The sequence below is a fragment of the Chiroxiphia lanceolata genome, chromosome 3 (genome assembly GCF_009829145.1).
Source record: "Chiroxiphia lanceolata isolate bChiLan1 chromosome 3, bChiLan1.pri, whole genome shotgun sequence".
Taxonomy (NCBI): domain Eukaryota; kingdom Metazoa; phylum Chordata; class Aves; order Passeriformes; family Pipridae; genus Chiroxiphia; species Chiroxiphia lanceolata.
This window is the reverse complement of record NC_045639.1, coordinates 90143508-90167228: the sequence shown is the minus strand read 5'-3', so window position 1 is coordinate 90167228 and position 23721 is coordinate 90143508. Positions and strand designations below refer to the sequence as shown.

The 23721-nt window shown below is 35.1% G+C and overlaps 1 protein-coding gene across 9 annotated transcripts in view; it reads left to right on the top strand.

Moving 5' to 3' along the window:
- Positions 1-23718, top strand: part of PHF3 (PHD finger protein 3) — a 51952-nt gene extending 28234 nt beyond the window's left edge. For 8 of the 9 annotated variants that reach the window (XM_032683203.1, XM_032683209.1, XM_032683206.1 and 5 more), the window contains 12 exons: positions 4830-5154; positions 6205-6382; positions 8658-8808; positions 8930-9086; positions 10119-10235; positions 12411-12542; positions 13008-13140; positions 13633-13825; positions 15410-15557; positions 16651-16740; positions 18048-18243; positions 19395-23718. In XM_032683203.1, the coding sequence (XP_032539094.1) occupies positions 4830-5154; positions 6205-6382; positions 8658-8808; positions 8930-9086; positions 10119-10235; positions 12411-12542; positions 13008-13140; positions 13633-13825; positions 15410-15557; positions 16651-16740; positions 18048-18243; positions 19395-21565 (3991 nt within the window). In that variant the 3' untranslated portion in view covers positions 21566-23718. Of the gene's footprint in view, positions 1-1172; positions 4707-4829; positions 5155-6204; positions 6383-8657; positions 8809-8929; positions 9087-10118; positions 10236-12410; positions 12543-13007; positions 13141-13632; positions 13826-15409; positions 15558-16650; positions 16741-18047; positions 18244-19394 lie in introns of those variants that run through there. The other variant, XM_032683210.1, reaches the window with a different exon arrangement.
- The last annotated feature ends 3 nt before the right edge of the window (positions 23719-23721 follow it).

Here is a 23721-nt window from a genome sequence, read left to right as displayed (position 1 = left end):
TTAGAATTTGTCAAAAAGCAAATAGGTGGAACTACTCCGACAAGAGTGTTTTTTGACAGAACTTGAGCTTTTATTTGAGCTATACTGGTGTGGAGCATATGCTCTGCTAAAGCTGCCATGCCATGAATTTCTTCTCAACTAACCTATTTATTAAATAAACTGAAGGAAAACCAGTTGCTGCCATGCAATGTCTCTGCTTTAACATGGACTGGACTGTAACATCAGTGCAGCTGAGACACAGTTGTAATGTTAATACAAATTTACAACAGATTTTGTAGAAATTTGGTGAGCATTTAGGGAGGGAGATGCAGGTGGGATGTGCTTTAGATACTCAAGTCTTTAAAAAGTGTGTGAACAGTGGTTTTACTCCTGCATGAGTTTGGGGTTAAAGTGATGTTTTGAATTGTTGGGTTTCCCTTTTTTTTTGTTTGTTGGGGGTGGGGAGTTGGGTTAAGATATGAGTCCTATTGTATTTTTCCCCTATGCTGTGTGCCACAAACGTGAAGGACTACAGGGAAGCAATAAATTATTTTCTGTGACAGTGCAACTTACATTATTAATTATAAAAATGCTGATTACTAGCTCACACTGAACTACTTTGACAGCTCCCAATTTTTTGTCTTTTATTTTACTCTTTAAGTTTAGCTTTACAATGAAAAATTGTTTTATGAATAAGATGGTTTCTGCCCATTTCATGGTAATGAATTTCTCTGGAAACTTACTCTTGTTACATAAATAGAATTTGCATAAGTTAATTTTAAAATATGGCCTGTATATTTAGAAAATAAATCAAACCTGAGTTCTTCATCTAATGAATGAATTTAATATACTGCAGATAACACACCAAAGAAAGGCTTCCAATCATAAGAGATGTTTCATCTATTGCTTTCTGATTTTAAGGTGCCTCTTTTCATACTGGTATGTGGACTCCGAAGGGGATTCTTTAAAGGAATGAAACAATAACATGCTCTGTGCAAAGGTTCCAATGAGCTATAGTACTGTCTGCTGTCACCTATCAGTTCTTTTTAAATTTTTCTTTAAAAAAATTGTTTTTATGTTAAAGTCCAGTGAAAGCAATTCTGTTATTGAATGTGGCGTGATTTAATATTTTAAAACACATTTTTCTTTCTCTTTCAGCTTTACATCTTCCAATCCAGCCTTACAACATGGGTAAAAGTCCTGCACTTCAAATTTGAAGCAATCTGCAGTCAGAAACTTTGATGTTTTGCTAGTCCAAGATATCAGAACCTCTTCACTCAAAACTGACAACTGTGCAAGAGGACATCCTTGATCCTTCAAGCCAGGCTTCAGTTTCTCTTGACTCCCTTTTTTAGTCTTTGAACATTACCCATGACACAATTATATAATTGTTGTTACAAATCATAGTTTTGTTTTGTGTGCAAACGAGTGAAAAGACAAAGATGTCAAAGTAGCCTTATGGTAAAAAGGATTATTTACATTACTGGTATCAAAATCAGTATGTTCTCAACCTCAAAAGTTGCAGTCTTGCAGTTCACTAGTGTGGAAAAAAACCAACTAGTAAAAATAGTGAATTTTTTTAGGCAGGGAGCACCGGTATTTTTATTACCATTTTGTGTAACTAGGTTTAAACAAAACAATTGTAAGCATTACATTCTGTTTTATGGTACAGGCTTCATGGACATTTCCTGATTCTCTTTGTAGTCTTGATTTCTGAATCCTGAATTCTCGAGTTTTATTGTGTGTGTTAAAATATCGTGTAATTGAACCCTTGTTGTGAAGACTGGAATGAAGCCAAATGAATATTTGATCTTCAGTAGTTTGCTTAAGATGGCTTGAATGACATCTGTCAGTCTTGGTGTATAGTCTTAGAGAAGACTGATCTTTTCTGAGCTGAATTAATTGTAGGGTTTTTTAACTTTTAAAAATTTTATTATTTATTTGATAGATCTTAAAATAAAGATGTAAGACTGGATGCCTATCCTGGTGCCTTACTTATATCATACATCATCTCTATTGCCCCCTTAATTATGTGTGAACTAAGCTGAAAAAATCCATGTGCTGTCAGTTTAAAGTTGAAGTTGTGCAGCATCTTGTGTACTTCAGTCTCATCTCTTCTGCAAATGTAGTCCATTTTCTAAATATTAAATCAAAAGTTTGTTTTGGTTGCTAAAGGCTGCAATCTGTCTTCCTTATTTAACAAATTAGTCTCCAATGCCTGAATTTACAAACTGGTGAAAAAAACCCATATATTTTAATAAAAATTCAATTAGTAGCAATTGTGGCTTCATGATGGTGTATTCTTGTTTTCCTTCTATTTTTGAACAAAAAGCATTAATTCCTTATTACACCAAAATATCCTTTAAGCATGAAGCACCCGACTGTATGCTTTGATCTTATTTCAGCTTTGCAGGAAATTTAAAGTGGAATTTTTGCAACTGGTTTCAGTGTTCCCAGAGCTTTACTAGTATTTTCTTGCAATGGTACAAGATGTGTCCTGTGTAAAGCATCTGCTTGTGGTCCCTTGCAGTTGTGAAGTAGGCGCTCATGCTGTGTATCCTGCCCTTGCATGTTTGGCTCTAGGCTCTCAGAAAGGAGCAATCAGTTTTGTGTAGAAGTCCCATTGCTTCTGTCTTGGTTTTCTGTTGTGCTTTTGAATTCTATGGTCTTACTCTGGTAAGACCATCAGAAGTAATTGTGCCCTACTGTTACCTCTCTTGTATTTGAACTTTGCTGGAATGTGGATCTGAAAAGACTGAGATATTGACAAAATGTGAAGGAACGTCTGCCTTCCTAATTGAAATTATGAAGTAGATGGACAGGTATCATTTACTAGTGACCAGTAATACTATAAATGTACTTACAACTCAGAAAAAGAAATAAATTAAAAATGAGAAAATAGTTTTCTTTACAAACATTAAAAACCGGTTTCTTCAAATCTAGCAAACAGCATCATAGGCTTTTTTTCAATCTGCTGGAAATTTAAAACTTCTCAGACTCATTTTGCATCTAAATACTATTTTCTTCAACAGAATTTAATCCTGATGTAATTTGAGTAGGGAAGGACAGAACATAAAGATACAGTTTTTCCTTCTGTTCTCTTGTTTCAAACGTCTCCTGTTATTAAGAATTCTCATCTCTTGAGATACCAGTATTGTATTCTTGAATACAATACCTGCATCAAGCCACCTGGAACATTTATTTGCAGTTCTGGAGAATAAAAGTTGCTCTAAATATTACCCTCTGTAATATTTATATGATTCTGCAGAGTTGGTAAGTCAGCAGATCCTAGGCTGAATAGGGACATACAGAAGTTAGGAATCATATTCCTTAGAATTGTCTTACAGAAGAGATTTTAAAGGTATTAGATTAAAGAAATGGAGTTTGCAGGCCAGTGTATTTAGCTTGTTAAATATATTGCTGAAACAAGCAGGTTTTCATTAATTACTTTTTAAATCAGGTCTCTTATATGGAATTCAAAACCTAGGAATTCAGTAAATAATTTTTCAGTATTAAAAAAGAACTTGCACTTTTCATAATACACTTGCACTCTTTCTTGGTTTTCTTCAATCAGACTGTATAATAGTACATATCTTTAATATAGTATTCCTACATCATTTGAAAGCATGTAAATAAAAAACAAAATGAAAACAAGAAAACAAATAAAATGGAAAAAAAAAAACCAAAAAATATAAAAGGGGAAAGAAAATATAAGTGGATTATGCAAGAGATATTCCTACATCATTTGAAAGCATTTGGTAATGATGCAAGGTTCGTTATTATAAGGAGGAATTGTAAGAAAATGTAGTATGGAAGTCTGAATTAGGTTTTTTGGGGTGTTTAACCTGTGTAACTTCCTTCACAAATTCCACATCCTTTGCAAATAGTTGCACTGGAAATTGTACTTAAGAGTGCAGTGAGTTACTGGTAATATGTGATGAAGTTTTCAAAATACTTCCACAAAAGTCAGAAATTATGCTTTTATTTTAGACCAAGTGATCTTTACAGCACTTTGAAAATACTATCCGTATCTAGAGTTGATTCTGCTTTTAAAATAATGAAGCAGTTGACTTGTGAATTGAGAGATGTCCTTTAAATGGACACCTGTATAAAATAACTGAGCAGCACTAAAGTGCTGTACCTTTTTTAGAAGAAAACAAAATAACAGTCACTGCAAGCTGGACCGATGGTATTGGAAGCTGAATTCCTGGCCCTATATTCACCAGTAGAGACAATAAAAAGTAACTTCCTAGAAATAATTCAGTAATAATGGTCTAAGGAATGAGATGTAAAATACCAACTAATTTAGAATAGGTTGCTGTGCCTGTGCTCATTGTATTTGTCATAACACTTAAAGACCTTGTACTATTGTGTAAGTTGGCAGTTGATACATTTGTGATGTTAGGATGATGACCATATTTGAAGGAAGGCAGGGATAATATGATCTTGCAAGAAAATTTTCAAGTATTTTCAAACAAGTTTGCTAGTTCTAAGAGTTGAGTTTTTTCTTTTTTTTCTTTTTTTAACTTTCATATGAGCTTTAATAGTAGTTTGAAAAAAAACTTGGTAGGATTTGGGGGGCAAATTACATAAATGTAATGAGGTTTTGATAGTCTCTTGGACTACTGTAAAAGGCAAAAAGGCCAAAACCAATATTTCTCAGGAAGATCATACCATGTCGTAAGGCTGGAGATGGATGTAAAGCTACAAAGAAAATCACTTGCCAGGTAAGAACAAATTGTTGAGATGCACAAATCAGAACAAGTGTGGTATGTTCTGCTGAAGTTGCTGTATCTTCCTTTATAGTCTTCTTTCACAGTTTTCACTGACGTGTCTTATTCTGTTTTCAGGTTTATGGTAGGTTGTGGTAGATGTGATGATTGGTTTCATGGTGATTGTGTTGGACTGAGCCTTTCTCAAGCACAGCAGATGGGTGAAGAAGATAAAGAGTATGTGTGTGTGAAATGCTGTGCTGAAGAAGACAAAAAAATGGAGTGTTTTGATCAAAGTGTACCAGATACTCCAGTGAAACTTGAGCATAGAGAAGAAAAAGCAATTGAGTGTGAAAAACTGGGGATGTCGAAGCAAACACCTGCTTGTAATCTAAATACGACAACTGAAAAAACAAAGCAAATGGAGGACACTGGGAAGCACAAAGTCAAAATCTTCAGACGGGTGAGTCTTATTTAGTGCTTTAAGTTCTCTTAATTACTGGGGTTAGAAGGTTTTTTCCTGTCCTAGTGCCAGTTAATGGATCATGTTTCAAACATCTTTGTGAATCTAATTTAAAACTTCTCTTTTATTATTGACAGAGTTACTTCATTTTCTAAGTGACATGACTTCTTCAAGATGATATTGCTAAACTCTTCTTATATTTGAACAGGTTTATGTGCATTTCGTATGCATATAGAATATCCTGAGTTGGAAGGGGCCCATAAGGATCATCAAAGTTCAGCTCCTCAATGTGTATATTAAACTATACATGCAGGGGCATATAGAAGTGGTGAATAACTTAGTGCATTTTTCTTTCAGATTTCTAAATTTATTCTAGGACATCTGGCAATTTTCTATATGTTATAAACTGCAGATATATTAAATATCTGTAAGACAATATGCCAACAGCGTTTGACTTTTGATTGTTTTTACTTCAGATTGTGTGTGGAGGAAAATGCCTAATGCTTTAATTGGGGCCTTTTTACTTTTTGTGTCTGATTTTACTAACCAAAGAATAATTTGCAAAGAGTATTGAGACAATTCTTCAGTCTTTTAGTGTATCGTATTCATGATAACATCATCATCAATAATTCTGTCTTATTTCTGAATAGTAATATAGAAATTCTGACCTATAAACTATTCTTTTTAATTTTGGTTTACATAGCTTTTTAAACATCAGTGATGTCTGTGGATATGTGGCTAAAACTGGTTAAGGGATGTTCATTCATCCCTGACATATTAAAATAAAACGTAGTGGTTTTCAGTACAGAGCTTAAATGCAAATTGTCTGTGTTGTGTCTTCAGCCAGTATTTAAAAGAGACTGCAGTGCTTGACAGTAATTTGGAATTTTGTTCAGTAACTCTTTAGAAAATATTATATGATGGTGCATACATCCAGGGTATATGTTATACATATAAAAAGAAAAAAAAAAAAGAAAAATATGTGGTAATTAGGTGGTGGTTGATTGTAGCATTCAGTAGTGTGCTAACACGTGTTAATGTTTATTTCAGGAATCTGGTGATGGGAAGAACTTGTCAGAGTCCAGAGACTTGGATACTAAAAAAGGGCAGCATGTTACTGCTCGGAAAGGACCACAGACTGGTGTAATTCCTCGGCGATCTCCTGAAGATAAAAATGAAAAAATAAGTAAAGAATCCCTTAGTATGACAGAAAGGTCCACAAAATCAGGTACTGAGGTTTGGTGGAGTACTGCACACTGTAATTCACATATATGTACAGTGAAGGACGATAACTTTCTTTATAGCATCAGTTTTTCAAACCACATTCCATAGTGGAAGAGACGGTGATCTGAAGAACTGTTTGTTCCCATGATGTTTATGATCTTTATTTCTCTTTTTTTTTTTTTTAATTATTTTTTTTGTAGATAAATGCTTCCTATGTAGGTGTGTGTTTCCTGTTTCAATAGTAGAGGATGCTCGTGTAACCGAGTGGGAGAAAAGTACGCAGACATCTCTGTGTTAAACTTTATTTCACATTGCATGAGACTTTGAAATACTCTTCCATGAAATACTATGAAATATTTAGTGTATATAAAAGTGTTTTAAATTCTGTATGAATTATATTTTGACTTACTGATGTGTTTTTCACAAATTGTCAATTTTATCAACTCATTTCAAAGGGGGACACTATATTGCACACTGAGTCATCAGATTTTTATCTACATTTTTTTTGAAGGTTGAAGGAATGTATTTCCCCTCCCAGCAACCTCTGTGCTCTCCCCAGCTCCCTTCCAGGAAGCATTATTCTTCTAAGATCGTGATAATGTGAAATTGTTGTCATTTCGAACTGAAATCTCAGCAGCAAAGCTAGTGAGATTTTGTGTGAGAACCATCTTTAACTCCTAAACTCAAGCTTTGAATTTTTGTCTAAAAAATACATAATTCTGCTCTTCTGGTTTTTTGCCAATGCCGATACATTCCAGAAACTCTTATTAGAGTTGAAAATATCAGCATTAAATGTAAATCTAAATGTAAGTATTTTATACTGACAATACAGTGACCATTTCAGAATAGAAGTTAATCTCAAAATCATTTTTAAAAAGAGAAGACACTTGGCAGTCTCATTTAGGACAATTAGCATTAAAATTAAAGCAGTGCATTTGTCTTATTCTGTTACCTGCTTTGAATTATGCTTATAATGGCATTGTTTATTGCTAATCTTGCCCATCACTTGCCTGCTGTGGGACTTTTTTATCAGATAGTTGAAATGTTACCAAAGTGTTACTGGCATGTGAAGGTTTTCCATTTCCTGACCCTGTCAGGCTACCGTTTTTGAAAGGTTTTAGTCCAGTTCTTCATCCTTCTGAGGACGAGGAGATGAGCAAAATATGTATTGAGGAAATAAAAGCATTATTAAAGCTGCTGTACTAAACAAGACCAGCATAGGAACACTGTAGAGCACAGCACAGAATGGCAAAGAGCTCTTAGGTCTGCACCACCTTGCTGGCAAGGAAAGGGAAGTTGGTAATTTTGATTGGAATCAGTTGAATTAATGAGAGTTGATCCACCCACGCTGTCTGCCCAACAGAAAAGAAAATGTACCTTTTTATAGCCACTTGAAAATATAGTTAAGTTTGCTTCTGGTGTTAATGCATTCTAAGTTGCACTCAATAGGGGAAAGTAATAATAAAGAAAGACTTCTTTTTATAATCAAACTCTCCAGTTAGATCTTAGTCGGTCTTCAATTTGTTTCTTTTTCCAGAGTAGAAAGTGAAAAAAATTAGTATTATTTGTTTCCCATTGCTTGCCTAAATAGGAGGCTACTGCTCAAAATTAGTGATGTGTTCACGTGCTGAGACAGATGACCTTTCAGTTGACACTCTGAAAATTAATAATTTTGCTTTAATGATTTTAATTTGGTTAACTTGTCCATTATTTGTATTATTTATGACACAGTCCTTATAATGACTTTGTTTTGAGAGTGTTCTGAAACAGAAGCTAAGATTATTATAATTGAAATAATTTTGATGGCTAACAGATACAGAAATGCTAAGTTTAATGACAAATGGGATTTTAAAGTTAAACTTACTATGCTTATGATACATGCTTCATGGTATATTATTTCTCAGTTCATTCATTGAAAAATTCATCTATGCTGTTAAAAAATTCAGAGTCAAAAATCTTAAGTGAGATTAAACTAATAAGCACTGGTCATCTTGGTTTAGTGTAGAAGAAAATACCTTAAATCAAAGGGCAGTAACCCTGTTTGTTTCTGCTAAGGAAGCTTTTTTTTCTGGATTAATCTAAGTAACACAAAATCCAAACCAAAGAAATAAAAAAACCTCAACCTATCAAAAACCATCCACCCTGTGGGTCCATTCCTTCTTTTTGAAGTTCAGTTCTTAGCAGTTTAAAAGTAAAACTTCATGACAGTAACTCCAGCAACAGTAAAAATTTATAAAACTGGTGTGAGAATTTTACAGTTTTTAACTGTGTTTTGACAGGTGTTCATGAGAAACAAGAAATTAAGAAAAGGAAAAATGAGAAAGGATCCATTAGTGCAACACACCTGCCGGCCGTGCCAGCTTCTAAACCTTCTGCTGATCAGATAAGACAAAGTGTCAAGCAGTCTCTTAAAGAAATTCTGATGAAAAGGTAAAAATATAGTAATAAGTTATTAATATGTGTTTGGAAATATTTTCATTTGAAAAACAGAGGAAAAAATATTAATTATTTGGAAGCATTTGGTAATTTTTGCCATTGTGTTTTCTCACAGATTGACAGACTCCAGTTTAAAGATTCCTGAGGAGAGAGCAGCAAAAGTTGCCACAAGGATTGAAAGAGAGCTGTTTTCTTTTTTTCGAGACACTGATGCAAAGTATAAGAACAAATACAGAAGCTTAATGTTCAATCTAAAAGATCCTAAAAATAATGTATGTGAAATTTGTCTGTTGTGCTTTACAGAAATCCTTTATTTGTTGTAGATTAAAGGAACAGTCTTCTATGTAGATACTTTATAAATCCTGCTGCAATTTACCTGTTTGGGGTTTTTTTTAATAGGTTTTTTTGTTTCTTTCATGTTGTTTGTTCTTTGGGCACTCAGTGTTCTCTGTCTTCTTTTTCCTCATTATTAATTCTTCCTCTCTTCGCTTTCATTGTATGTTTTATTGCTGGGTTTCAAAGTGTAGTGTATATCAGCCTACCACTGATTTCTTATTTGGATGTTCCTGTTTTCCCCCATAGCTCTTTGGTGTTTACTACACTAAGGATTTTGCCATCCAGGATCTTGTCTCACCATGCTTTTTCATACCCAGGTTTCTCAAGCTTTATCTTCACTCTCTTTTCTGCTTTCTATGAGCTCATTAGTCAACATCATACCTCCTCAGCTTCTGTCTTTTGTCCTTTTATCAGTTACTCTGATGAAGTTGCTTTATTGTAGCATTTTGCCATTACAATTAGCCAACTGTAAATTATATGAACAAGCTAATTTCTGTCTAACTTCTGTCTAACAGCTAACTTCTGCCTTGTCTTTGCTCATACCCCTAAATTAGTTGGTTCTGTTTCTTTTACCCTAGGATTTCATTCAGTCAAGAAGCGTAGACATCCTCTTTGATACTGTCTTCTCTTTGTTGTATAATACAGAGGATTTGCACCCTTTTAGAAAACCAGAATGTCTGAGTTACTACTGCAGTGGGCATAAACTCATTTTCTCCTTTGAAACAACTGTTGATTATACATCTGATCAGTAAGGGTATATGTAGATACATTGTTATGTAGAATAAATGGAACTCTGGAATTAAGATTTTTATGTTATAAAATATGGTACCACTTCTGCAGTGGAAGAAACAAACCCACATGATCCCTATAGCTGTACAAAGCATGTGGTATGTTGCTTCTGTGATGTATTTCCTGCTGCAAGCTGTTTTTGTCTTGACAACAATAGTTACTTTTCTTTTTTCTTCTAGATATTATTTAAGAAAGTACTGAAAGGAGAGGTTACTCCAGACCATCTAATAAAAATGAGTCCAGAAGAACTGGCTTCCAAAGAACTGGCTGCCTGGAGACAGAGAGAAAACAGACATGTGAGATTTGTGAACTTCTGTTGTTTGGTTGACAACCTAAGCATGTGTAACTTCTGTTTGCAGGTTAAGTGTATGCAAAAAGAACAGAATGCATGTTGTACAAAGCAATTGTGACTAAGCAGGAGGATCTCTATAATTTCTTTAGTATTTAAAACCCAAAGAGGTTTTTAGGACAGAAGTGAAAGAAGTGTAGTCAGTTCCTGAAAGGGGGAAACCAAGCATTTTCCTTTGCCATGCAACTGTATTGCTGCTTGCTCTTTGTTCTTCTGTCTCAAGAGTGAAGGCTTCTTTGTCCTTATTTTCTGTAAGATTTTAAAGCTCTTGCTAGAGCTTTAGAAATACCCATTTTTTAAAGAGGGACAGAGATCTACTTGGACAAACCAAACCAAACTGGTGTTGTTTTTAACCAACTGATGGAACATGACAAATCACCCACCAAGAAGTAAACTCGGAGCTGAAAACCTGATCTGCCGGTCTGAAAAGCAGCCTAAAGGGAAAACAGAAAAAAAACTCCAAACAGTAAAAAAAACCCAGGAGAGTATAGGAAGACTATTAGCTTACTTTGAGCATGACTTTTCTTGAAACAGACAGTTACACTATATTTATAGCTGTGTTGACAGTTTAGGAGAAGCAGCAATATGAGAAACTGTATTATTTTTATAGAAAATGCCCTTTTTTAAATAATACCCTGTTTATTGGCCATTTAGTCCAATGATAACTGCAGCTGCTTGGAAATGACCATTAAAAGTCTTCTAGTTTACAAAATCTGGATTTATATTGACAGAATCTTTGGTATTTATATACCACATCATAGAACCTAAAAACATGATATTCGGATAGTGTTAACTGGTATGCATTTTGTGTTTGGGTTTTATCATACCAGGAATTGTGGGTTTTATCAGATGATTTCTGATAAAAAATTAATGAGTAGGTAATGTAACATAGAATAGATGGAAATTCATCCTCTTGAATTCTGTGTACTGAGAATGAATGTTCCATGATAACTGATTTAGTATGGTGTGATACTGTTTTAGAGACTGCAATCTGCATTACAGTAGTAATTATTCCTGTGTTGTTTTCTTTCCATTGCATATTGTGACTAGATCTGTTTATGAATCATGACAACTTTTTGTTAGTTTCTATGCAAAAACAGTTGTTGGATTATTCTGTTATTTCGAAGTTGTTTCAAAAGCCTATAAAGGCATGAAAAGTTTGATTATTCTGTAGCTATTACATTTGTTTTTGTAAGCAGTATTGAAATACTGAAAACAGACCACGCCATGATAGTATTCCACTACTGTGAGAAAGAGTTTCAAAACAAGTTATTATGCTGCTCAAAAGATTACTAAAGGGTCCCTATTATTTTGGAGAAATACTTCAAAATTTCTAGAATTTGAAATGGAATACAGCATGTAAAATAAATATGTATCATTTTACTATATTTTTCATTTTACTGTTTAAGCAAGACATCAAGTCTGCTACTTAATTTTTTTTTTTAATTTCCCAGAGTGTTCAAAAGTAACTGTAGGTATTTGGCAGGCAGGTAAAGCAATTGTAGTATCCTTGTTTCCTTAATAAACCAGGCTTAAAATATTTGCAACAGCCAACACTTCTTGGTTTAAGAAGTGTAAATGTGCCTTAAGAAGCAATATTAGAAATAGTAGTTTATATTTTATTTTATTGCAACAGAGCAAATCAGCAGTCCTGATAAGAATTAGCATGTCCATTACTTTTAAGAATACCTTTAAATGGTTTTTCTTTGAGGTGAAACATTAGGTTTATGTATTAATAAACAAGCCCTTGAAGAAATAATACAATTCTGCACGTGTGTTATATCATACATTGTCCCTACTATTATGAAGTTGATGCTTTTTTTTTTTTTTTTAAGTTTAGCTCTTAGAAAATCAGAATTGCCAATATTTTCATTTAGAGTTGAAGGTTTGCTTTATAAGTTGTTTAAATACATACCTGGTAAGTACTTGCTGCACTGTAGGAGAAGTTAGATGGGCTGCTTGCATGTTTGCGTTATGAAACTACTTGACACTTGCAAAATAAAAATGTATTATTTTTTTCTCCAGAGAGTTTTCTAATGGCAATCCTATTTATCTCTTATATTTGTGGATTTCCGAATTTTATGGTTTGGGAATAAGTGCACATAACTTCCTGTTTTCACAGACAATTGAAATGATTGAGAAAGAACAGAGAGAAGTTGAAAGAAGACCTATCACAAAAATTACTCACAAAGGAGAAATAGAAATTGAAAGTGAAACACCGATGAAAGAACAAGAAGAAGTAATGGAAATTCAGGTAGAAAAGAAAGTGTGACACCACAGTGTATTTAGTTCATAGACAACGTGGTTGTGAAGTGTTTTGTTTATGATATTGTTGTTCAGATCTGTAATTGCATGTTAGGTCTGAGTTCAGTTTTTCTTTGATCCTTACTGGCTTTTACTTCTGGGCCTGGTGGATTAGTTGGTTTTTTTCCTTCCATATTGTGACTGTATGATGAATTCTGGCAATTGTAGAAAATAGAAAAGTAGAAATCAGAAAATGTTCTAAATGTTACCTAAAGATATTTGAGAATACCAATTAATTCTTTTAATGCATCTGTGATTTTGTGACAGCATTTTAGGCTATACATCTGAAGCAGAACCTTTATGTCTGAAGGGGAGAAAACACTATAAAGCATTTAAGTAATATGAATGGCAATATTAACTCTGGATATTAACGGGGGGGGAAAAGGCTAACTAAAATGTATTTGACTTTTCTTAGGAACCTAATATGAAGTTGTTTGAGAAGTCAGACGAAGCTGAAAAAGATAAAGAAATAAATGAATCTGCATCTCCGGACACCACAAGTCAACATAAAAATCATCTCTTCGATCTTAACTGCAAAATCTGCATAGGTATTTGGAAAAGCACATGAAAATAAATGTATCATGCCTCTATAATTTCAGTCATAAATCTCAGTATACCTCAAGAATGTAAATAAATCTAGTTATTAACATAGTTTGAAAGTTGTGGAAGCAGTGTTCTACTTAATAATTTACAAAAGAGACTACTAAAATGATAGGTTATTGGCTTAAACTTGTCATCTTTTTTATAAAAAAGACTGCAGAAAAAGAAATCCGTATAATGGATGTGCATACTAGTGTTGGTTCCTCATTTCTTTATCCTGTGCCATTATAGTGTCAATATTTATGTATAGTACTGTATAAATATATACAATGGATAAATTTATGCAATGTAAAATAGGTATAAAATGTATGAATTCCTTATCCTATCGCACTTCAATGACAATAGGTGGTGGTTTTGGTGTGTCTTCCATGTGTTCAGAGGAACTCCTCTTTTTATTTCTTTAATAAAAAATAAAGCCCACTGCAATTCCTTCTCTGCAGGACGAATGGCACCACCTACTGATGATCTTTCTGCGAAAAAAGTGAAAGTGTCTGTTGGAGTTGCACGGAAACAGTCAGACAATGAAGCTGAGAGCATTGCGGATGCACTTTCCTCAACATCAAGTATTTTAGCTTCAGAATTACTGGAAGATGATAAGCAAGACTCATCGAAATCATTCACCCCTCTCCCAAAGTAATATAAACTGTAGAAATAGTATTTTTAAATGGAAGACATTATTAATCTTGTTAAGCTATTATGTCTAAAGCTAATTTTTAAATTGCATTTCATTAATCCATTTGTGTACTTGAAGTTGCACACATCTTAAGAATGGAGTTCTCTGCTGGAGTAATTGTGCATTTATATAAATAATAGTACATATATTGTTGTGATTGCAAACTTCTAATTACCACATTTTTCTTTTAGGGAAAAATAAACTATGTTTTCTGATGCAACAAGGTCTAAAAAGAATTCACGTTAAAAGAAATCAGGATATAGATTTCATGTTGTATTTTGCTATTAAGGAATGTAGTTTGAACAGTGCTGCATTTGAATGAGTGTGTGTCTTTGTGTATGTGTATATATATAAAGCCAGGGAATTTGAGATTGCTCTAAACAGAGCATTTGCAGTGAGAAATCAGACTAGTTTTAAATCTCAGAGCAGTGATTTTCTAGACATGACAGGTAACAGCAACTTGATTGATGTTTTACTGTACTTGCTGTCAGCTCCCTCTTCATTTTCTTCCACACTCTGCTATTCATTAAAGAGGAAATTGCAGTTTATGAGACTGCTTGTTTCTGGTTTGAGGAAGGATTTTCTAGAAAAAACAACTCCTGGTTATTTAGAATTGACCACAGTTCATGCTGAAATTTTACCTTTATTTGGACAGTGTGATCCTTTACCAAGGACAGTGGACTTAACTTGGAATCTGCAGTGTCTAGTATAGACAGACATAAACGTAGGGTTCCGTGTTACTGTAACAGCACAACATCTGATACTACTGGGCATCCAGCTTAAAACTGCTAATAGCATGCCTAGAATATTTTGATAGCAACATTTTGGGAAATGTTGAAATGTGTAATCTTTTCGGTAAGGAAACCCTCAGGTTGAGAAGCACTCTCCTGTGAAATTGTCTTCCCATTTAGTTTTTGCAACTGCTTTGTTGACAAAACTGAGGCTTTTTTTTGAAGGGAGGAAAGACAGTTTTGTACAGGTGAAATTGGGTACTCACCTGTACTGGTGAATTGGGTACTTCTGTGGTACTCACAGAAGCTGTGGAAGTGATGCATGGGTGAGAAGAGATTAGGAGCCAGTCTGTGGGGCAAGGAGAAGGACGTGGAACGTAGGCATTCGGATGGTGGACAGACAGTGTTGCAACAAAATGTAGGAGTTAGGAAAGTAGGATAGGCCAGCAGGCAGTTTGTCTTCATTCCTCCCTGTGGCAGGGGAAAGTCTCGCTGTCTGAGCAGCCCCTATATATGTTTGTGTCCCCTTCAGTAGTGTTTAATAACTGTTGGACTAAATGACTTCTCCGTTTTTAAAAGATACAGTAGTAAACTAATGTACTGCTTATCTACCTGTCCTTCCTGAACCATATATCTGCTCCACTGGAAGATGAGAAACTTGATTGTCTGCCTATCTCTTGGCAGGATGCTTAATTGAAAAAGAAAATTCTTCATAATACTTCATTTTTTTAATAAAGAAAAATTATTATTTACATTACCTTGTGTGATATATCATGTTATAAACAAAGTGGGGTTTTGTTTGTCCTTTTTTAGGTCAGAAACGCCCGGTACCGTGGAATGTGAAAGTCTGTTTCTGGCGCGCCTGAATTTCATCTGGAAGGGTTTTATCAATATGCCTTCAGTGGCAAAGTTTGTTATTAAGGCTTATCCAGTTTCTGGTTCTTTTGAGTATTTAACAGAGGTACGTATATTTACTACAAAGAACGAACAGTTCATTTATTAACTTTAGCAACTTGTGTACCGTATATGATAGTATAATGATGAAACACAGTGAAGCATGATCAGTGTGCTGAGTAAAGTATTTGTGGGAGGGTGTAGGTTAAGGTCTGTATTTTTAAGTAAAGTATTACTCAATAATGTACTGTGGTTCATCTTATTTACAACAGAAACCTGCTTAATGGGGTTTATTTTTTTTTGCCTGGTACCAATTCTTGTCCTAACCTTCCATTGTAAGACTAAATTGTCCCTAAAAAAAAAAAGTTTCTGGAACGTTCTCTTCAGTATCTGAGAGGCTGGAAAAGCATGCAACTGCCTTTAATAGTTGTCTTCATTCTTCTGTAAAATTAAGATCAGAGAGCCCATAAGGTTCAATGTTACTTCTTGCCAGTTACACAGGAAGCATCAGTTTTCTTATCAAAAGGACTTAGGCCTTCAGTTAATTAGATTGTCTTTAGTTTGCTGTCAAATCTTCAGGGGAGTGCAGGGGATGCAGTAATCCTTAGTACTAAAGGATTGGTTCATGAGTAGGATGTTCTTTTCAAAACTCAACTGCTTTATTTCAAAAAACTTTTTTCTTAGGTGTTCGTGAACGATCTGAAAGTCTCTTCATGTTGCTTAGTATCCAAGAACAAATTTACGTCTGTTTATACATGCATGTGTAGGTTATGTTTTCCCCTCGAGATGAAAATTTTAGAAAGTTTGTTACATACTGCTGTGGAACTCTCATTGCAGTTTGATCTTACAGATCGGTTGAATGTTTCTAGAACGCAGTACAGTTCTGTTGGTAGTTAATGTTACTGAATAGTTTTGGAGAGGTATAAATGAACAGTATCGAATGATAGCTTATTTATTGCATATCATTAACTTTACACTGAGAGTATTAATTTAAATATCCAGAGTTTGTTTCTACTGTTGTAACTTCTGCCGATATTTTTGAATTATAATTTAAGAACTAAAAGAACAAAGTATGTTTTGAATATAGGAAACAGATACTGGATGAAGGACTTATCACACTATTTATGTTGGATTCAGATTTCTGTTGTCTTTTCTCATAGGATTTACCTGATAGTATTCAAGTAGGTGGAAGGATATCTCCTCACACTGTCTGGGATTATGTAGAAAAAATCAAAGCTTCAGGGACCAAGGTAAAAATTTTACATATTAAAGACTTGCTGTTTAATGTACATCTGAGTCATCCTAAAGATACTTGTTTTGTTTCTCTTTGAAACATTTGTGAAATACATGACACTTTTAAGGATATCTGATGGTTATATTGAATGGGATGAATGGCAAATGCTGGCGTTTATTTTCTTCCTATCTAACCACAACCAGTCATTTGCTGTTTGACAGTACCTGTATTCCTTTGACACAGTAACTTGTTCTTAGTATCACTTCTTATGTCTCAAGTGTTACCCTTGCATTTCAGTATTGTTACGGTGTGCAAAACCAAGTCTCAAGTGTTACCTTTCATTTTGGTACTGTTACAGTGTGCAAAACCATCTAGATGGCACTCTGCTGGACTTGTCCTGCTGTGTTTCAGTTGTCCTTGTGCTTCCCAAAACCAGATAGTCTTTTCCAGATGCTGTCTCACAAGTGCTGTATAGAAAAGAATAACCATTTCCCTTGGCCTGCTGACTGCTTCGTTTCTGACACCCAGAATGCAGTTGGCCTTCTTGGCTGGCATGGGCATGTTGCTGGTTCGTATTCGACTTGTCCATCAGGACCCCCATGTTATTTTAGGGCAAACTGTTTTCCAGGCAATCAGCTCCTCAACCTGTCTCGGTGCATGAGGCTACTCCAACTCAGAGTGCAAGATTTTAAATTTCAACTTTTCTTACATTGACAAAGGTCAGCCTGTTTTTTCAGCCTGCTGAAGTCCCCCTGCATGGCTGCCAGCCCTTCAGAATATTGACCACTGCCCCTGCTTAGGTGCCATCTCAGTTTTACCGGGAATCTCCTGTCCAGTGTTCTAGATCACTCATTAAGCCATTAAACAGCATCAGCTTCAGCATCAATTCCTGAGCTGGGCTTTGGGCATAATTCTGGGGTCTGAATACTGGTCTTCCCCATTATTAATGGATCTCTTGGACACAATGGACTACAAAATATGGGTTTGTAGTAATGTTAAGGGTTGGAAGTAGAATAATTAATTGGAAACTGGCATAAATAAACTTGTTATTTAGCTGACTGATAAAATATTGTCTCTTTTGTCATGCACTTCAATTAATTTTTTTAGTACTAAATGCTTTGTATTTGTTTTATCTAGTTCTCCTGAATTTTTTTTTTTGGCCATGTTTCTGTTCTTTCTGTCTTCTCTGTTGTTCTCTGCCTTCCTGAGGAGGCTTTTTCTCCTCTGAACTGTGCTTTTAAATAAAGAGCAGTCAGTAAAACAATTAACATTTCACAGAAAAATGTACTTGACCAACTTCTTCTCTCTCTTCCTTGTAAACAGGAGATCTGTGTAGTTCGCTTTACCCCAGTAACTGAAGAGGATCAGATCTCCTATGCGTTGTTGTTTGCCTATTTCAGCAGCAGAAAACGTTATGGTGTAGCGGCCAATAATATGAAGCAAGTGAAAGATTTGTACCTCATCCCTCTGGGTTCCTCAGATAAAGTCCCTCATCACCTTGTGCCTTTTGATGGGCCTGGTAAGTACTGCTTGGAATTTGGAACTTAATCATCATAATGCTACTAAAAGAAGTTTGCAACAAATTTAAGAGGAAATTAAATTAAAAAATGCCTGCCATTTTATTCCAAAATGTAATGAGTTTGCCATAGTATTATTATATTAGTTTCCTTGAAAATACATTAATTTCCCATTGTTGGATTATCCTGATACTTTAAAGTATTGATGTTGAAAAAATTACTATGTATAACTTTGTTTCGTGTTATAACTTTGTTCATTCCTTTTCTAACCCACGTGGCTTTGTAGATTTCAGTGTCAGTAAACTCAGTTACGCAAGTGGACTGTCGTAGTTCTACTGGGTTCCGAATTGATACTCTCACTTTAAAATAGTATTTTTCATTATTTGAAGTGTACTAATTCTTTTTTTCTCAAGTATTCCAAAGCTCCTTAAGAAAAATACGTGAGAAGTTTAAAACGTAGGCCAAGGAAGAAAAGGTCCTAAAATAGCTTTCAGCTGTTCTGCTTACACCTGAGTTATTTTATATCGATTTATCTTGGTTATAAAAATTTGTGGATGATCTCTCTTTTTGAGATAGGCAGGACCGAAATCAAGAGAGTGAGCTACAGCTCATAATTTTTTTGCAAGAACCTAGATTATACAGAACAAAATACATAATGAAGGGATAGGTAATAGTATAACTTAAAACACAGTGCCTTTGCTGGAATGGTTATGGAAATTCACTCTCGGTAAATCTTTGAAGAAGCATGTCTAATGCAAATTGATGAGGAGACTTTGTGTTTATTTTTTTTTCCCTCTTGTGCTATGCTACCACTTTTACTAGACTGTAGCTGTGTTAGACAAACACGATGTTTAACTTCTATGCATCTCTGATGAGACTAAATATCCTATACAACTGTCTTGTGTTCTCTCTTTGGAAGTTATAGGGGGCAGTATAGTACTTAAAACAATTTGCAATATTTGAACTATAATGTTGGAAATACATTTATATTATTTTAAGTATTGTTTGTTATGTTTAACAATGGAAATTTCAAATTTCAAAAAATTATTACTTTCTGTAATATATTGTGAGAGTATGGGGGTTATTTTTGTCGAAATGATTACCTTTAACAAAATATAAAGAGATAATAAATTACTGTTACAATTTTGTACAGGGATTGAAATACATCGACCAAATTTATTACTGGGATTGATAATTCGCCAGAAAATGAAGAGGCAGATTACTGCTGTTTCAAGTGTTACTAGTAGTTTTGCGGATGAAGCTGCTGAAAGTACCTTGAGTAGCATACCACCAGAGAAGAAAAGCAAGCCAAGCAAACCTGAAGTCTCTCATCACGAATTGGCACTAGAAGAAGAGGAAAATAATTTTTTCAATTCCTTCACAACTGTGCTGCACAAGCAGAGAAATAAACTTCAACAGTCTAATACAGAAGATGTTCCAGCAGTTGTTGAACCACTGGTGGAAAGCACCAAACATGAACCACCGAAGCCTCTCAGGTTTCTTCCTGGAGTCCTGGTTGGATGGGAAAATCAGCCTTCTGCTCTGGAACTAGCAAATAAACCATTGCCAGTGGATGATATTCTTCAAAGTCTGTTGGGTACGACAGGGCAGGTATATGAACACAGCAAGTCAGAAGCAGGTCCTAGTGAAGAGATACCATTATTAAATGAACAGGCAACCTTGAAAGAAGAAAACATGGATGTTGCTGATATAACTACAGAAGTTAGTGAAGCAAAGACTGGTTTGGATGATCTTCAAGAATCCACTAACACTGCTGTAACTGTGGATACAGCAGCTGCAGGGACCTCAAGTTCTGCAAAAAGTGCTGGTTCTTTGATAGGGTTGAGTCTTAAGGGAAAACCTCCAGATGTCTCCACAGAAGCATTTTTAGCAAATTTATCTGCTCAGTCACAGAATAAAGAAACAGAAGAAGGTAAAGAAAATGACCCAAAGTTGCAGGTACCAGACAAGGATAATGTTTCACAGGAAGTTAAAAGGAGCACAAATTCCAACTTTTCTTCCTCATCAAATGCAGGGAAAAAACCCAATGAGAACAATGTTAGTGTAGGTTCTGCTGAAGGTACCACTGCTAGTACCTCTAAATCACCGCCATTTATTAATCTTAAAAGAGACCCACGACAGGCAGCTGGACGAAGCCAGCAGACTAATACTTCAGAAAACAAGGATGGAGACGTTAGCAGAAGTGAAGACCGACAGAATCCTTCAGGAAATGATCAGATAGAACCAGAGAATAAACAGTCTTCTGGAGAAGTGAGCTTAAACCTGTATCAAAGTGATCTGCAAACCAATGAGTCGCAGTTCAGTTCAGCTGCAGCTAAAGCAGATAGCACAGTTGCATCACAAGCAGAAGATAACAAACACTCACAGGAAGATGCACTGATGCAAAACATTGAAACAGTGAATTCGTTTAGAAGAGGACCAGCAGCAACTTCATCTCATTTTGAAACCGAAAATTCTTCTCGTTCTGAATTTATTTCCAAAGTCCCAAGCCCTGTTACAAGCGGCAGCTTCTCATCTGTTGGACCTCCGCAGCAGAATTTTCAGCATCCTAAAGCTAATCCACCTGGATTTCAGTTTCAGGCTCCTGCACCTCATAACTTCCCTCAGCAAAACAACCCTATGTTTGGATTTCCTCCTCATTTACCACCTCCGCTTCTTCCTCCTCCTGGCTTTGGTTTTCCTCAAAATCCAATGATGCCATGGCCACCAGTAGCTCATTTATCAGGTCAGCCACCACATTATGCTGGACCCATTGCACAAGGGCTACCAGTGGCTCACAAACAATCAAGATTTTTGGGACCAGAAAATTTTTTTCAGTCTAAAGACAGTAGGAGACCAGAAAGACGCCACAGCAATCCTTGGGGCAGAGAAGAACAGCATTTGGAGAGAGGGTTCAGTAGAGGAAAAAACGATCGACAAAGGCTTTACAGTGAAACCCATCACCAAAAAAAAGAGAGACATGAAAAAGAGTGGAGCAACGAAAAGTACTGGGAGCAAGATTCTGAGAGAAACAGACGCAGAGACAGAAACCAGGAAAAAGAGAGAGAGAGGAAGAGTAGAGAGGAAGGACAGAGAGACAAAGAAAGAGTGCGGTCTCCACACAGTGATAGGGCTGCTGATGGAAAAAGCCCCAGAGAGACTAGAAATCCAGAAAAAAAGACAGAGAAGCCTAAAAGTGAAGAACAGGCTCATGAAAAAGATAAGGAGAGGGAGAAAAGCAAAGAGAAGCATAGAGAACGAGACAGTGAAAAGAACAGAGAGAGACATAGGGACCACAGTGACAGAACTAAAAGTAAAAGGTAAAAAGATGCAGGCAGTCTTTTAAAATCCTATTTAAATAAACTGTTAGAGTAATGTCGTAAAACTTTGTATAAAAAAAAGAGCCTGCTAGGATTGTGCCATCTTTTTTATTCCATGTTGGTGTTTTGCAGAAACAAGTCTGTGTTTTGGTACCACTCGATGTACCAATACTCATCCTTTTTTTTCATTATACCAACTATCGCTAGAAGTAGGAGTTTAATATTTTTAAAAATTTTACATTGCTGTATATTCAAAATTTTAAAGATTTCTTTTATTAATATGCAATAAAGGCTTAGGAATTTTGTTAGTTGAGGAAGTTGGCTTTAGTCAAGTCTGCAATATAGTTGCTGCCTTTGGTAATTTGTGCTCTCTTCTGTTTTAAGATGCTCTGATAATTTTAAAGGTGATTTTCATACAATAACCTTCTTTTTAAATTGCACTGTTTTTAAAGACTGTAGCAAAGCCTCAGAATCCACACATTACAACAAAACAATATGCTTGGTGGTGTGAAGAGTTTGGGTTTTTTTAAATTATTCAGTAGTACAATAAAAAAATTCAAGTGTATTCATTAGTTTTCAGGTATTTCCTAAGCATCTGAAGCAGTTTGTGACCAGAAATTGGAAGGCTGAGCTGCTCGAATGTTAATGCTTTAAACTGCACTTGTTTTAAAAAGAAAACATTTTTAACCTAAATTCTTGAAAATATGATTTGTAGTAGTAAATTCATTTCTCCCACCATTTTCCATGCTTCAAAAACTTGAATACCTAAGCTTGTACATTACTTTGTGTTTTGCTATCCTTTTTACTGTAAAATGTAAATATTTTAAGGGATATTTTGATTCTAAAATGATAAAACTTTCTCACATACTGTGTGTGTTTGATTTCATAGGTGTGAAACTGTAGGCTAAATGAATATGGAAAGCTGAATCACATAATGCCACATTTGTTGTATGCTTCATGGCTTGGTTTGTTTTGAGTTTTGGAGAACAAACAGGTGGGAGGGGGCAGAAGAGTGTTTATACCCTTGGGACTTGGGGTAAATTGATATTTTGTAGTGATTACCATCCACTGATGCCAAATAATGCGAACGTGAAAACCAACTCAAGTCACCTACTCTTACACTTCTTAAAATACACTGGGCATCTTGTTGAATCTGTCAGAAATAACAAAAATATTCCACCATATAAAGAAAAATTGAGATTTATTGTTCTGTTTTTCAGTGTTTTATTTTTAACTTTGAGTACACAACCTTACTATGCTGCTGACATAACATTTTGCACGTAGCTGTAGAAAAGCCTCTTCTCTCCAGAAAGGTCTCCCCGGTTTAACAACACCCTAATTGTTAGTTTTAATTATGAATATATTTTAAAGTAAAATTTTACTCGAATACCTTGCAGGTAGCTTCGTGATCAAATTGATCAAAATTAAAAATCTTGCACAGGATAAATGGGGTGGTAGACTTTTATTAAGTGATGTTTCTTACGCTCATAGTTGAGAAGACTAATTTAAAAAAAAAATCTTCAGTTTGTTAGTAACTAAAAGCAATATTTAAACATTTTTATAGAATGATAAATTAAATTAGTATTTTCCAAATTAATTCCATCTTCTGTATAGCAGTAGTGCCATTGGATATGTCTGGTAGTATTATGCATGTGTTATATTGTTTAAATATTTCCATTAGAGTTCTGTAGGCACATGAGTTTATCTAAGCATTGTTCTCATTTTGGAAGTAATTTTTAAATTGGCAGCCCTCCATGTGAAGATTTTCTTTTGACCTGTTCAAAAGCACTCTACTCCCAGTCCACTGGTGATCTGCCTCTCACACGCACATCCATCTGTGCTTTGAAAATAAACTGGGAGCAGTAAAAATTGCAACTGCCTGGACAGAAGGGATGGGAATGCTTTCTGCCAGAACTATCAGAAATAATTTGTTTGGAAAGAATATGTAAACATTTTGCAAGTTTGCTGAGTGCTTTGCTACCTGCCTCATGTATGTAGAACCTAAAGAGAACTGTAGTAAAACAGCTCTTGAGGGAGAGTTTTGTTAAGTGTTTAAATTAACAAAAAGCAACAGTCTGCAGGACATGTTCCTAGGAACTGAGTTAGTGTAATGGGAATAAATCCTGTTACTACAGGAATAAAGGATTTTATCTTCTCTGT